This window comes from Aspergillus fischeri, genomic scaffold (assembly GCF_000149645.3).
Source record: "Aspergillus fischeri NRRL 181 1099437636265 genomic scaffold, whole genome shotgun sequence".
Classification (NCBI taxonomy): domain Eukaryota; kingdom Fungi; phylum Ascomycota; class Eurotiomycetes; order Eurotiales; family Aspergillaceae; genus Aspergillus; species Aspergillus fischeri.
In genome coordinates, this window is record NW_001509761.1 from 988,514 (window position 1) to 1,005,050 (window position 16,537).

Consider the following 16,537-nt stretch of genomic DNA (forward strand, 5'->3'; position numbering starts at 1 on the left):
TCACTGCTTGAGATACTTCGAGCGAAACGAATCAAAGACCAATTCAGCAAATCCTTCCACGGTGCCTGCTTTGGCAATCGCTGTCAAGGGGAGGTTCATATTGAAATAACGGCGGGACCAGTTGCGGAACTCCACAGTCATCAAGGAATCAATAGGCAGGGCAGCCACCTGCGCATAGTCTTGTCCGCGGGCAAAATTCGAATATTCCTGTATACTTCTGACAACCTCCCTCATAATTCGTTTCGGCAGTGCCGGGTCTTTCAGCCGGTCCGGATTCTTTTCGCATGCCGCCAATTCCTGTTGCAGGCCCTCTACTGCTTCCAGGTTCTTCGAGAGGGGCCGTCTGTTGATGTCTAGATTGGCATAGACGCTGAATCTTGCGTCCCGTCCCCAGAGCGGGCGAACGGAGGGATCTCCCAGAGATTTTGTGCTACTCATGCCCACGATAACATCATTTCGGACGCGCAGAATGCCGTCAGACGACTCGTTCGCCGGCATGCTCAATGGTTGACACTCAAGCATGGCAATCTCAAATGCATCAAGCACCTCCTGTTCGCTAAGAAGGCGAACATGGCCGGCATACATCCTGTCTCGCAACTTCTGGTCCTGGACTGCTAGATGTCCTACGTCGCCCACGCCGCCTAGATTCACGACGGCGGCGGGAAGACCGGCACGGAGTCGGTACTGGGCAAAGGATGTCAAAAACGCATTAGCGGACGAGTAGTTGACCTGGCCAGCATTACCCATGACGCCGGTAACAGATCCACAGACCACGAAAAATTGAAGACGGTTATCGTGTCCTTTCAGTGCTTCATGAAGATTCCAAGTGCCCGCCACTTTGGCGGAGAGACCTTCCTTCCAGTCAGAGTGCGCCATATCTGGGATAAAGTGGTCCTTTGCCAGGTTAGCAGCCGTTTAGCTTGTCTGCTTCTGTTGGCATTAAACTTACCCGAAGCACCATTGACAGTTGCAGCACGCCTCCAATGGGCTGACTGCTGCGTTGGATTGCGGCCTTGACATCGTCGAGTACTCCGACATCTCCTTGAATCATGACTGCGCTGCATCCCTGTGCCTCCAATTCACAACGGAATGCTTGATCCTGCGCGGACTTTCCCGCTGACCTGGACAGGAATACGAAGTGACGAGCGCCGCGCTCTACCATCATGGTTGCCAGCGCTCGTCCTACTCCTCCCAGACCTCCGACAAGAAGATAGGAGACATCGTCCGGCAGAGCCACCTTCAAACGTGACTTGGAAATGACCACCTCCCTGGGGCGCTCTGGCATTTTTACGACCATTTTACCCATGTGATGCCCCAGTTGCATCAGTCGGAAGGCCCGGTGGATATCACTTGCTTCCACAACTTCCAGCGGCCGCACGGGGGTAATTCGGCCCTCTTCATATAGGGCCATGGCTTGGGCGACAAGTCTAATGCCGCGTTTTTGTTAGTTTCATCAAATGTATAGCTTATTTGAAGACGCTATGAAACACCAGTTGGGAAGTCCTCTACCTTGAAACCAAGCCCGGTTTTTCCCCAAGGCGAATGAGATCGACACCGAAGAAGGCTCTGTTACCGCCAAACGCCTCCATGTCAAGCTTGCCGTGTTCGAGGAAGTCTCTCTTGCCGATTTCAATCATCTTGCCGAATTCTGCCACGCATTTCCAGGATGCATGCAGTAGCTCCCCAGCCAGAGAGTTCAGAACGACATCGACTCCCCGGCCTTGGGTCACACCCATCAAAGCCGGCAGAAAAGAACCGTCGCGCGAGTTGAAAATTCGCTGGCGCGGAATTCCCATGTTGTGTACTAGATAGTCTGCCTTTGCCTCGCTTCCTGCCGTGGCATATATCTATACATCAGGTTGTTAGAGTCAACTACTCTGCACGATCCATCAGGGATCCAGATATGAGGCATACCTCGGCACCGATCATCTGGCACACTTGAATAGCAGCCAGCCCGACCCCTCCGCATGCCGCATGGATCAATACAGACTAGACATATCAGTTGAGCTACTGCACAGTGGAGTTGAGTTTCAACATACCTGTCCCTTCTCCAGCCTCGCAATATCCATTAGACAATAGAGTGCAGTTCCGAAAACAACAGCAAGGGACGCGCCCTCTTCTAGCGACATGGACGGTGATATAGACACGCATCGTGAGGAGGGCACGATAGCCCGTGTGCGAAACAGTCCAGGCTGTGCTACAATGACTCTGTCACCAGGGTGTAGCTGTGCAATGTTCTTGCCGCATTGTCGGATGATTCCGCTTGCCTCAATCCCCAGCTGGCCTTTGTGCCCTAGAAACCCCATTGAAATCATTATATCCTGATGAGAAGCGTCAGTGGCAATCTCTCACTTTTCCCAGAATATGATTTAGTTCACACACGCGGAAATTGAGCCCAACATATTTTATATCCACCTCGACATCGTCTGGTCCCAGAGGCTGTGGTTCATCTTCACACCAACAAAGAGACTCCATCGACCCGTAGGCCTTAATATCAATTTTGACCGAAGCGTTCGGTAAGGGTTCCCGACAAATTCGATCTTCCAACCGAGTCCATTGGAAACGTGGAATATACACCTGGCCCCCCTGCAATGCGAATTCGTATTCAGGATCACGCAAGCCGGTCTGGCAATCCAGCTGCGAGAAAAACCTTTCAGTGACCTTCACCAGTGCCGCTGCTGCCGAAGCATGGAACTCGTCGATCTGCAATGTTCCAAAATGCAATTCTTGCTCCTGGCGGGCTGTGCGAGACACCCCAAGGGCAATCGCGAAGTCGGGATTTTGACAAGTGAGCTCGACGGATGGCATTACCCAAAGAATCCGGGGCGTAGCCGTGACGAGAGACCGGAATGACTTCCAGCTCGTCTCACTAATATCCTTGAAGAATGGCTTTTGAACATCTAGCAGCGATACGATGCGCTGTTTGTTTGTGAAGTCAGCGGCTAGGGTGCAACGCTGGGTTTGATAACCCATTCTCTCGAATTGTGCTTCCACATTGCAGATCCAGGCGTTGTTATGGACCAGGGCCGGACAAAGAAGGTGGATGGGCTCGGTATGGTCCTCAATCGGATGTGGCAGACGAGCACTCAGGTTGCAATAAGGGTGTTCGCCATATGTACCCTGGATTTGATCGAGTCCGACCTGTAGGAGTGTTTCCTTCCATTGGTTGCGACAAGGTGACACACCGCAGGATTCCACTTCTTCTCCAATTATGAGACCCTGTAGGCACTGTCAGTCGCTACTTTTCAGCAAGTGGTTTTAGAAGTAGGAATCACTTACCCTGATGTACCCCATTATGGGAAGCACTAGGAAAGGCGGCCATTAGATAAATTTTCAAGCGACAAAAGTTACAAGATGTGACTCACCAGCATTTGGTATATGAAGCAGAACTCGGCCTCCCGGCACAAGGAGCCTTTTGATGTTTTGAAGAGCAGTTTGCAGCTGAGACGGCGGAACGTTCGTCTGGGAAAGCTGTCAGCAACCTGAAATGCCATATGGTTCTGAAATCAACATGACAGACATTTGATACTATAACCAAGTCATACGCTCCCTTTTCAAAGCCTTGCTGACAAGGATCCGTAGTCATATCGAGGTTCTTGAAATTCACTGCCTTGAACTCTTTGAGGCGTTCATGTACGGCTGAGCCGATATCTTTCGTGCTCGTGTATGTATACTCCGAGTAGAATGGGAGATCTTCAGAATTGAGATGCTCAAGGACCTGATGCGATACCACTCCCTTTCCCTCGGCGATATGAAGGATCCGTAACAAGGGGTTGGAGTGCCGGAGAAGGCCAAACCAGTCGGACACATCCGTCATCAAAGCAACCAAGCTCTCACACTGCCATATCTGTTCCTGTACGGCAGCCGGAAAAGCCGACGGCGGAAGCGATCCGTCGGCGATATCCCGAACGGTTTCTAAGACCCAGTTACTCAGCGAGGAAGCGAATGCCAACTTGCTTGTTCGGAGCTCCTCATCCAGGGAGGCCCGCTGGCGCTGTAATGTCTCCTCCGAGAACTTGAGCCACGATGCAGCTTCAGGAACCCCGCAAAAAGATTCTCGCTGGATTTCTGCAATCTGAGTACTGATAAACTTCTGGTATTGTTCTAACGATGGGGAAAAGGGTGTCACATCGGCAATCCGTCGATGCACCTGAATAATAGACAGAGCGGACAGCTTGGCAATCAGAGCAAAGCCAGCTTCAGTAGACTGGGAGTAGTGTCGCGGTAGCTTTTGCTCGTTCAGGAGATCAATATCAGGGCGCCATTCTGCGTGTGATGCTAAAGGAATGTCTGCCTCGTTGACTGCCCTCATATTGCTGTCGAGCGGGGCAACCGTGACGTCCGCCATTGAAAGTACTTGCTTGATAGATGCGTCTTGTTGGTCCATAGCCGTCAACCGCACATTCCCGTTGCCCAGTTCTGCTGTGCGATTGCTGATCGTCGCTTCCGCTCTCATCGTCTCCTGACCCAGACCGAGTTGAACCTCTCCCACAAACATGGGCACATAGAGTCTGGTCATGTGCACTGCTCTCCCCTTGCATGCAGCTACGGTGAATAATTGCAGACACTCATCGATTACTGTCGGATGGACAGCTTTGCCATCTTGGCAGCTGCGCATCGAAGCCGCAGCCACACATGTTGAAGGGTCGGCAGTGATATCCTGTAGTCCTCGGAAAGTAGGCCCATAACTCAATCCCACCTTCTCCAGCGTCCGATACCATAGCTCGGATGAAACGCGCCGAGGGAAGTCTTGTGGCCCACGTAGTTCCGAATCAACCTTGTTGACGCCGGATTTGGCTCGACCAAAGGCATGTCTGATCCACTCGGTCCCGTTATACGACATTATGGCGAACTCATGCCATTCAGATTCTACGCGATCATTGACTCTGATGTGTCGTGCGGTTGTCAGAAGTTCGATAGGCTCTGACCGTGGCAGGATCAACGGAACCTGCATGGAAAGGTTTTGAATGGTGCACTCGTTGTTGTTCGAGAGCTGGCGCATGGCTTCGTGAATCATGGCAATGTACCCGGCGCACGGAAACACAACCTCCCCCGACACACGATGATCCAATAGCCATGGCACGTTTCTGGTTTCAAGCACGTTCCTCCATCCCGGCTCGAGATCACTTGCCTCCAGTATTCGCGAACCCAAGAGCTCATGATTCGGATGCGCACGAAAGCGCCAGTTACGGCTCAAACGGCTTTCCTGCCAGTTTAAACTCTTTCTATCCCAGGGATACGCAGGCAGGTTGGTAACGATGTCTCCTTTCCCATTTACAGCTTGAAAGTCCACAGAGTGCCCATGGAGATACAGCTGGCCCGCTGTCTTAAGTAGACAGAACGTCTCGCTCTCTGACTTGATGAGGGTCGGAAGATAGACACAGTCACTCGACTTATACGTGAAAATTTGGCGGAGTGGCCCCGAAAGGATGGAATGAGATCCAATCTCGAGGAAGATCTTTCTGCGCTCAGGACTCTCGGCCAGAACACTAGCCACCGCAGTCGAAAACAGAACAGGGAGTTCAAGGTTTTTCCGCCAATGCTCTGCATCGAGGGCAGCCGGGTCTGATATCACCTTGCCAGTGACAGTGGAGTACATGGGCAGCATTGAGTCATTGTGTTGGAGAAAGGGGGCGACTTGTGACTCGAGAAGGGCTGCGGCTGGTCGCATGTCGGCTGTTGATTTCATTAGCCATTGCGAGGTAATAAAAGGTGAAAAGAAATGTTAAGCTCACACGAATGGTACGCCACAGGTACTGGAACATATCGTATAAATGTTTCTGGCTTGTCCGCCTTGATCCTGTCAACCACTGAGGCCAACCTTGTCTTATCCCCGGATAGGTTAACGCTCTGGGGGCTATTCTCGCACGCGACAACCACCCCTTCAGAAAGATAGGGCTTGACAGACACTTCATCCATCCCAACGGCTACCATGCCACCTGAGGAAGGAGCGTTGGACACGCATTGTCCACGTAGGTATGCTAGGATGATAGCCGTACGAAGTGAAACGGCGTTCGCCGCATACGCCGCAATGACCTCGCCGCTAGAGTGACCTACAACTGCTGACGGAGAGATTCCCCAGTCCTTGAAAAGGTTGACCAAGGCAATTTGAATGGCAGCAGAGAGTGTCTGGGAAATCTCTGGAATGTCGATTTGACTGAGCCCTGGTGGCTTTCCCAGTTGGTCTGTCATGGTTAGGTTTGCATAATTATAACTCCATATAATTTGATGGAAGTATCGGGATAAGTGTGACCATACCTTCTATACTCCATGCGGGAGGAGACTGTAGCTGTTGCAAAATCTGGTCCATGAATTGTATGTCTCGCTGAAAGCTGGGGAATGTTCGAATGAGGTCCACCCCCATTCCATCCCACTGAGCTCCCTGTCCACTGAAGGTGAATACCAGTGAAAGGGGTAGCGATGTGTCAGAAAGATGACATGATTGGACTTCCCCACCAAGGATCTCGCCGTCACTGTTGACAATAGTAAACGACCGATGAGACAGGTGATCGCGACGAACCCCAAGTGTATATGCGACGTCGGCCAGAGCCTGCGGTCTAAGAGCCAAATAAGATCTAATTGCATCCACCCGGGCGTCCAAGGCTGTCTTGCTATGAGCGGAGCAGACCACAAGTCGAGGAGCCAGTCCCCGCCTTGACTCCTGTTTGGGTTCCACAGACACGATGCTTGATGCAGATTCCAGGATAGCCTTCAACGGGAGGTTAGTAGGGTGCTGCTGCATGTTTGTTTGCCTGCATATGAGTCTGTTCGTGACTTACATGAGCGTTAGCTCCGCCTACACCGAAGCCGTTGACACTGACTCGTTCCTTTCGGTTCTCGGGCCACGGGGTGGGCTCGACTGGAACTTTGAGTCGCGCTTCCTGGAAGGGGACTGTAGGATACGTTAGTGCTCAAAACCTGACCACAACAGAAAAGCGACTGGCTCTTACTGGAAGGGTTCGGTTGTCGAAAATGCATATTTGGTGGAATCGTCCGATGCTCCAGAGCCAGAACAGCCTTAATAACGGCGGTAAGGCCAGAGGCGCCCTCGCCATGACCAAAGTTTGTTTTCACCTAGGCCAGGTTAGTGCGATCCCCAAGACGGCATCGAAACATGGCTTTGTGCTAACCGATCCAATATGGACCCCGTGCGGATGAAAAGTCTGAGCAATTGCCGTAGCCTCGACGATGTCTCCCCGTCTGGTGCCGGTGCCATGGCACTCCACAAAAGCCGTTTCTGCGATGTTGTCAATCTGCGCTCGCTCGTAGGCCTTTCTAATAAGCCGCTCTTGACCGGCAATATCTGGTGCGAAAATCTTTGCCGTTCTGCCGTCATAGTTGGCCGATGTGGCGCGGATAACGGCGCGGATAGGATCGCCGTCTGCTATGGCCTTGTCCAGGGTCTTAATGTAGACAGCATTCACAGCTTCGCCGCGCGCATAACCGTTCGCATCCGCGTCAAATGTCTTGCACAGCCCATCAGGCGAGAGGACCATGTTCTCAGACATTGTCACGCTCATGGAAGGGGTGAGAAGCATGTTGGTTCCGGCCACAATGGCGGATGAGCAGCTGCCCGTTTGAAGTGCCTGGCAGGCTTCATGGAGAGCGCTTAAAGAGGAAGAGCAAGCTGTCGCTATGGTGAGGCTACACTTTCATTTAGCGAGGTACTACGCCGAGAGGCTTTTCTTCAACGGGGGTGGCTCGACGCGATTTACCTTGGTCCCTTTAGGTCGAACTCATATGACACCCGATTTGATAGTGCAAACCCTCCATTGGCGAAGACGTGAGTACGAGGGATCACCTGTGACTCCTTTGCAGTCAATTCGTGCCAGTCCTCCCCGAATACACCGACATAGCATCCAATATCCTTGCCGCGCCAGCCGGTTTGTCCCGCATTTTCCATACACTCCCAGATGACTTCGAACAATAACCTCTGCTGAGGATCCAGTTCGCTCGTATTAAATCCCGGAATCCATTGAAGGAAGTTCGTGTCGGCCTTCTCCAAGTAGTCATCCTCGAGGAAATATCCGCGCCTCGTTCTCACGGACTGAGGCTTGTCCGGGTCGTAGAATGCGTCAATATTATACCGAGTTTTGGGGACTTCGGAGGAGCAATCCTTCTGGTCGATGAGAACATCCCAGAAGTCATCCGCAGTGCGTACCCCTCCGGGCAGGCGCATCCCCATTCCGACAATCGCAATCGGTGAGGGAGCGCCTGCCTTGACGGAGGCGGCTTCTGCAGTGGACGATGTCATGGTATGAGCGTGCTTATTCTGAGAATATGTCAACTCGAACTGCTTTTGTTCCGGGCCCGGCTTACTCTTCACGTGCGATTATGCGAACGTCAAGTTTGACATTTACCGTCGATATGTGTAACAATGACTCTGCAGTCAGTGATCACAGCAGTCCCTCAGAAATTCTCCTCCAAAGTGTGACCTCGGATCTGACAAACAAGAGCAGAGAATTGAAGAGATTGATTTGTGGGAACTGATCACAGAGATGCTCTTTTGTCGTTGACCCTGACATCTCCTTTGCATGATCTGGTCGTCTGGCCGTTGTAGCCGTTGGATTTTAGTAGCTGATCAGTCTGCGGGTCTCCTGAAAGATATTCATAGGTCTCCTTGCATGGAGCATAAGGAATGCTGCAACCTGACCTCTCCTTAAGCTAGGGGGCCCCCTTCCTGCTACATATCTACACTGCATGCTATTATACATTCCTTTAAGCTAGTTGTAAACAGATAATATGTAAACAAGCATAGGAGGTAGGGGGAGTAATGAGTGGATATGAAGTATGCCCGCCGCGAGGGGATACGGAGTTGCTCTCGTAACTACCGACGGCATCACATAAATATAGAACCTCGTAGTAGCAGACGATCAATAAACCTGTCCAGCTAAAAGATAAATGTATCCTATTCATAGACCTTCCAAGATAATATATACCTAGGAGTTACTAATTATTGGGTGCTTACCGAGTACTTAGAAAATAGCCTTATGAGGTATAAAATTAAGGAATATACCTGAGATGTACCTCCCATGGCGCTCTTAATACAACCCGGACTCGGACTACATAAGCTGAGAGGCATCATGAAGAAAACAGAGCAATAAAACAGGTTTGGATAAGTATCAGCAAGCATCCTGTTTTGAGAAATATGCAGATCTGCACATAATGGAATGCTGGACGTCACCGGAAATCCCGTATGCCATCAAGAACAAGGACTCATAAAGAGTGCCTTCTCCGCAGTGGTAGTCTTCCAACCTACAAAAGGTCATAACCTAGAACCCTCAGAACTATCTTTGGGTCGGACACAATTTGCTCTCGAAATGTTGCTGAAGAACCTTGCCTGCTACCTTGCTCTCGGCGCTTCCTGCGCGCTGGCAGCCACCAACATAGCGGAGGCCATCTCCGACATGGACAACCTCGCCAGGGCAATTGGAGACGCGAGGGACTCGCTGCAGAACTACCAAGGAGGCGTCTCTGGTGCCATCGATACCGCCAGCGCCGTCAACAACGCAAAGCTTGCGGCCAGAACCGCTCGAGAGAACCTCGCTGGGAGCGGTGGTTTTACTCCTGACGAAGCGGCCCAGTACTACGAGGCTTACACAAAAATGTCCCCAGTTCTACTTGATGCATTGACAGTTGCCAAGGACAAGGTACGCTAGACTCCGTGCTTGGTACCCAATCTTCCGATTCTAAATGATTACAGGCGCCTCTTTTCAATGAGGCTGGAGTGGGTCCGCCAGCCCGGGAGTCCGTGCAGGATTTGCACAGTGAGAAGAAGATGTTTGAGGAGCAGGCAAATCAACAGATTCCGAAGGAGACAATGGGCAAGGCTGCTCCGTCCATTGAGCAGATCAGCAAGGCCTTTGACGAGGCCGAAGCTGCATTCCTGTGAAGATTTTCCTTGTCTTCGGCTTTGGCGGCGTTTTTGGCAGGCAGGGATGACGAGGAGTAATAGCAGTAATCGGAGGATTGCAGTGGGGGCCTCGGCTAAGATATGTTTGCTTACCACGGTCCGTAGCTAACTTTAAGTAGCTAGCTTAATCTAATTTGGATTGACTTTTATCATGTAAGCCAAACCGTGGCTGGACTTCTCATTTGGGAGGTGCTAAAAGGGGGAAACTCTAGCCCTAAGGAATGATACACTCATTCCCCGCGAGTCCAATATATCAGACATATTTGAGTCCTGTCACTCGGGTAACCGTTCCACTTCTTGCTAAATTGGCTACGAAGTACTGCCTTGGCTTCCAAGTTGCTCGAAGTATGCCCGGCGGCCCCAATAGGGTCACCATGACAGACAGGCACGAGGCGCATACCCCTCGCGGCCGAAAACACAGTTAACCCTGCACAGATAGGGTACTTTAAATATAAGATGCTCAAGGACCTGCATAAACTTTACATCCTGAATGATTCTGCCCCCTGACTTTAATCTTTCTTTTCAATTCTCACTCTCGGCTTTAGTTCATCTTTTACTAGACTCCAAACATGCAATTCGTGCTTCTTTTTTGGCTTGGCCTCGCCTTCAGTGCACCTCTCCCATTCATTACTGACATGAGCATACAACGTCGCGACGTGGTGAGTAAATTTCCCTTCTCCAACAAACTGGTTGTGGACTTTCAAGATTACTGACAACCCTCCTAGGATGTAAGGATCAAACAATCAAAACGCACAGTCTCGACAGATTTGACTAACGATGATGCACCCGGTTACAGCCGGTATAAATCTTGTCTCTCGACAGTTGACTTGGAGACCAGCTGACCGAATCTGTCTAGTTTGTGCGTTGAGTTAGAATACCCTCATTGAGAGATTGAATTGCTGATCATCCGCTAGGTTGTGCGTTATATCCTCGATGGATAATCAAAACAGACCATTGACTAATCTGAGCGAATCTCCAGGATGTATGAGCAATATATCCCTTTCTTTGAGCAGCTGCTGTATAGGTCAGCTCTAACAGCCATAAATCAGGTCGTAAGTAAGACATGATTCTTTTTAGCATATCCTTACTCACAATGATGGGCAGCTTGTGCGTAACTTCTATATACAATAGGCTTGCTAAGACACCTGCTCACATATTTACAAAGGCTGTAAGTGGCAAGACTGGATAGGTTGACCCTAAAACTTCCCACTGACGTCTTGCCTTACACAGATTGTACGTTCATCATGCGCCATTATGACCACCATGGCGACCATACATAGGTATTCAGACATATAGTTAACCAAAACTGCAGGGTGTATGATCTCTAAACACTCTGAATACTCTGATTATCCTCTATTAACAGGCCTCTAGTTTGTAAGTGGCCACCTGCTCATATGAGGTCTGGTCTGATACTAACAGCACTTCTAGCATGTATGAACCGCTTCGAGTATCCTTTGAGGGTCGACTTTCACGATGACTAACATGTATACAAAGGATGTACGAAATCAGTTCCAAAGGCTTATTGATTGATCACCGGAGTCTCTGATTGCGTTATTAGATTGTATGGCATCTCATCATTTGGCTACTGTTAGACCTGACTGACACAAAAATATAGCTTGTACGCACTTAACCCTTTGGCTTTCCTGGGTTATTGATGCAACAGTGCTGACGTGATGCTTTTAGAAAGTAAGTCCCCTCTAACAACGGAACGCCAATTGAAACATTAGCTGACCGACGGTGACTCTTAGGATGTACGAACCCCGCTACTAGATGGGAAACAGCAAACTAACAGCACGAAATTCGACAGGTGGTATGTTCGCATACTTCGAATGTGGGGGATCTTCCAACACACGCTGATTATATGGGAAATCAAGAAAGTATGTCGTATCATTCTGCCTAATCACAATTGGTCGAGTTGTGAGCTGACAGAACCATAGCTTGTAGGAAAACTCTTTCTAAGAAATACTCTATCACTCTGTCAATTAACTTGCTTGATATGATAGAGTGTATGAACCTTGCCCCTTGCAAAAGTTGACTGAGATGTGATGTGACTGAGACGAAATTAGTTTGTAAGCAGGTCCAGTCTCTAACCATTGGTGATAGTGCTGACTTGACTTTCTAGGACGTAAGGTTCATCCATGGGACACTGTTATCTGAATCTCAACAAACTGACAACGTCATGGTTGAATATCATAGTGTGTATGTTTATCACCCTACAGTTATGAGTTCTTGGGTTAATCATAGTCGATGCTCGAATCCACAGATTGTGAGTCACTTCTCTCCCTCTATCTTACAGGAATTGAATAAACACTAACAATGGTACTCCTCCAGGTTGTGAGTACATTCTATCGGGCTGTACAGCAAATCCGATTACGCACCAGTGGCCAACTAACATGCCATCCCAGAACGTATGCTATACTTGTTGATTCCATCTCATATAAAGGCAAGCATACTAACACCGATACAGTGCCAAGAGATCGCCACCAAACTCAAGGACAAGGAAGGTAAAAATAATTCTGGCACCACTCATCACTAATACGCGTAATAGATTCCTCGACCATCCAACCAGACTCAGGCTCATCATTAGCAGTACGGAAGACCGACTTTGTGGTGCTGCAGGCATCATTCATCACATTGGCAAGGTAAGGCAAGGTAAGGCATACCAGTCGAGCCTTAGTACAGGTTTTCGCCCGTAGGGTTTTCCCTGTACTCTAGTGTGAATACAAAGGCCTGAATCAAAGTATGGAGTCCATCAGCCCCTTTTCAACATATACTCGTCGTATTGCCTTGTACGTAATTTGTATTTGCGATGAAAGCCTTGTAGTACTCCGGCTCCACCAATATCATGTAGTCCCTATCCTCTGCAAGGTCACAACAAACAGTCAACCATTATTGGAATTAGAAGGATGTCAGTAGTCGAAAGCCAATCATGAGCTGTGTATGAGATAAGGTCTGGGGAACATCTGAGTGGCTCATGAAATAAAAGCTTTTCTTATGTTTTGAATAACATATTATTACTCAGGGGAGACGAAGATAAGCCATAGCTAGCAATAATATTAGTTTTGTGGCTGTTCTCCCAAGTTCCGTTCCTCCCTCATTCCCGCCTCCAGGACGGAGGAAGAAATATATATCTTGGCTTGGTAAACATAGGGGTTTCCACCACAATGGTAGGATTGCTGTGGGTGCACGCAAGACCAACAGATTTCATATCCAGAGGCAGCCTCACTTGTTGTTGCGTCTACAAGATGATAATCTTCCCAGTCAGGTTTCCACACCGGCTTAACTGAAGAGGTAAAACATGACATTGAATGATGCCAATCATACAACTTCAATTATTTCCTATTTAGCATAAAGAGAAGTGAAAACTGGCACATACGACCACAGGGTGTGGAAAACAGGGCTTCCCGTCCGCTCAGCCGTACTTAAGCCACACGCCGGCCGGTTAGTAGTTGGGTGGGTGACCACCAGCGAATCCCGGCTGTTGTATGTTTTTGTTATTTTTTCTTCCTTTTTATCGTCCAGCCTGAACGCCCTCTATTCTTCACCTGAACGCCCTGCACATCCCTGCATAGCTGACGTGGCCCTTCGGTTAAACCCCCACGCCTCGTGACCGCACTCAGTACCCGCCTTGCTCCTTCGTGGCTGTTTTTCGAGGTGCATCTCAAACCACGATAACCAGAGAAAAGAGGCACATTGGCGCGATCGTCATGAAGTGGTCTCAAGCTGATATCTTCAGTCTCTTCTCTAAAGGTTTAGGTGATGTTTAACAGTGACAGATCTCTAGACAGGAATGAGATGTTCTCAAACAAACTTCTGTCTGCTTTACCAGGACCCTTGCCCTGACAGTACCATCAGAGGTGGATTGGTCAGGACGACTGGAAGTCAGCAACCATTCATTTCCGCTGCGGAACGGCCCTTGCTGATCTCCCTGATGGCGGCTCATGTGTTCCGCGACCAACCAGTCCGAATGTTGCCGAAACCCATTACCACCCAGCAATCGCACTGCGCGAAAAGGCTAAATCGTACTAGTTGTATAAGTCTATAGGTGCGGTAAAGTCAGACATATCTCTCGTTCTGGCACCGAGAAAAGGATGCAAACACCCCACTGTCAGCGAAACCGGCCGGTGTAGTATCTCGGACTACGAGGAAAGGTCAACGTAGATGAAACTTGTATGACAATCATAGCTAGTAGTGGTACGCGTGTAGATAGATTGGAATAGTGGGACCGCTTACCTATTCCTTCAGAAAGTAAAACCTAGCGAGAGCAAAGATACGTGCGCGAAAACGCAACAAATGAAAATCTGCGGATTGACGAGGTCTTACATACAGGAATACCGTGTGGTTCCTGATCCTGATCCGCTACCTCATGGACCACCTTTGTGGAGAAGATGGAGAACCAGTCCAGGATCTACTGTGGGCGGAGCTAGAGTCCAAAAGATCCAGGAAAAGTGGAATTCCGAAGTGTCACTTACATCGTCACTTGCTCTCTGGTTCGTGGACATGAAGAGAACACGTATCAGAGGTCGACGGGGAGGAGCTCCTCCGAGAGCTGGGCGTGTCGGGTTCCTTTACCTTCATTGAAATCGAACACTGACGTCTTGATTGTCCACTGTAAGGACATCCCCCTACTCACAATATGGCTTTCTAGACCGCGATTTGCTTATATGATATGATTCATAGGGACTGGCCGTATTCAAGGGCCCAAGAGCACCTCTCAACCCCTACGAAGAGACCCCGCTCTGCGACCATGAACGAAACCACCAGTCCATCATCGCCTATCATCGACGATAGTGCACTCTCTGAAGTTCTCATCACTCGGGACCCTCGAATCATCAAAGCGGTATGTTCTATCGAGATCGAGTCAGTAGATGGAGCTAACAATGCCGTTCTTCCAGAGTCTTATACGCGATAATAAGAGATGCCAGATCACGCACGTTGGTCCTCCAAAACTTAACGCTTCTCATATCTTTCCTTACCGATTCGCAAACAGCCCATTCGCGAGAAAAGGTCTTTAGGCTTAGCTAAAACTCTTCTGGACTCGTGGAAGAAAGCGGTACTTGGCCAGAACGGGACTATCAACACCGAACAAGTGTCCACAACGTCATTATGATGAGCCCATCCGTTTATGCCTACTAGGATGAGTGCATTTTCGCACTTAAGCCTACTAAGCTACACATTGATCACACCATCTGGAGTGGCGCCGCAGAGCCCTGGCTTGCGGAAGTCGCGCTCGCTAGAAAAGAGCCCATCGCCGCTCAAGAGTCGACCGGGCAATGTGTCTCTACATCCGCGCAGACGACCGTGAACGTGATCGGTTACCGGATTGTGGTGTTTATCATTACAACATGCTTTACTTGCTAGCAATGGACTCGTTTGCTGTCACTGTGAGGTCCGCGCATTGGTGGCCACCACGCAGTCTTTTAGCATTGCCAAGGGAGTTTTGATTCATCAATACAAGAAGCCAGCTGGACGTTTGAATTGAGCTTGAGGAGTCCAAAAGTAATCGTAAAAATAAAAAAATACACAAGTAAGAGCAAGCGCGGTACCAGTATGACACGACATGACTATCCACCACGCGCGCGTCTACGCATCGTAGAGTCCCCAAACAGCGACAGCAGCTCCACATAAGGCACATGTTCTGACTGGAGACATTCTATGGCAGTTTCGAAATCAAGCATGGTCACGGCTCCTGTCTCCCTTTCATACAAAACATTTGTTCGCTCGTGGGTATCAAGATCATCCCAAACATGGGCGAGGATCTGTCCATCTTTGTAGGGGAGGACAAGTGCCCTTCAGTGACAATAGTATGGCGCTGGGGCGAGCTACACATACCAAGATGGGGTGCAAGCTGCCTACGAGACGTAGTGTCGGAAACAGAAAACTGAGCAAGTTCAAGGGTCCAGAAGGTTTTAAATTCGCCGACTACCTTAACTTCAGTTATGCGGTCGTTGTTGTTAATGGTCACACCGATAGATACGTCCGGTATAATTTCCGCTCTAACAAAGAAGGCTTGAATGTCTCCGATGACCAATGATGGCTGTGACGAACACGCGAGAACCTTGGAACAGGCACGCAGACGTTGTTGATGAACCGACCAGATAAGCCCATTTTATTCCCAACCAGTTACACCTCGCCGCCAGCAAAGTCCACGTGGGGGACCTGAAAGTTCAGATTTAGCGGTGCTAGCGCTGATCGGATCTCCTGGTCAAACGTTGTCCAGAGATGCATGTAACTTTCGTGAAGCCACTCGTTGGAGACTGACGCGTTGAGCGAGCCCTTGACATGTCGTATGACGGGCAAAGGGCTTTCGAGAACTTGACTGGCCGTCTGTATCTTGAAATTTGATGGATGGCCAGGTTTGAATGAAGAATCTATCGAAGTGGGAGGAAGGAGCAAGAAGTAGCCTTATTCAGAGTAGAATGGTCGATATCCCAATCGGGTGGGTATGGGTGGAGGCTTGACGACGCTGGAGGAGGTTTGGCGAACTGACGTATCGTGCTAGGCGGAGTGTCTCAATATCGAACTGACGAACAAATGGGCTTTCAGACTGTCCGTGGAACACGCAGATCTGATGGCCAAGCTCTGCGAGACGTACGGAGTAGAGTCCGACCAGTCGTTGGTTAA

The 16,537-nt window shown here is 49.6% G+C and overlaps 2 protein-coding genes across 2 annotated transcripts; one reads left to right on the forward strand and one right to left on the reverse strand.

Annotated features, from left to right (window-relative positions):
- On the reverse strand, positions 1 to 8,254 carry NFIA_004080 (type I polyketide synthase; the record flags this gene model as incomplete). The annotated part of the gene is made up of 15 exons (XM_001258948.1): positions 1 to 894; positions 950 to 1,427; positions 1,510 to 1,847; positions 1,915 to 1,989; positions 2,040 to 2,321; positions 2,383 to 3,219; positions 3,280 to 3,305; positions 3,366 to 3,462; positions 3,521 to 5,676; positions 5,736 to 6,185; positions 6,259 to 6,709; positions 6,780 to 6,892; positions 6,951 to 7,074; positions 7,131 to 7,644; positions 7,716 to 8,254. 15 exons carry the CDS (start codon positions 8,252 to 8,254, stop codon positions 1 to 3), a joined length of 7,374 nt encoding a protein of 2,457 aa, XP_001258949.1.
- A 1,066-nt stretch (positions 8,255 to 9,320) lies between these two features.
- On the forward strand, positions 9,321 to 9,892 carry NFIA_004090 (mannoprotein; the record flags this gene model as incomplete). Its single annotated transcript, XM_001258949.1, has 2 exons — positions 9,321 to 9,650; positions 9,704 to 9,892. 2 exons carry the CDS (start codon positions 9,321 to 9,323, stop codon positions 9,890 to 9,892), a joined length of 519 nt encoding a protein of 172 aa, XP_001258950.1.
- Between the last annotated feature and the right edge of the window lie 6,645 nt (positions 9,893 to 16,537).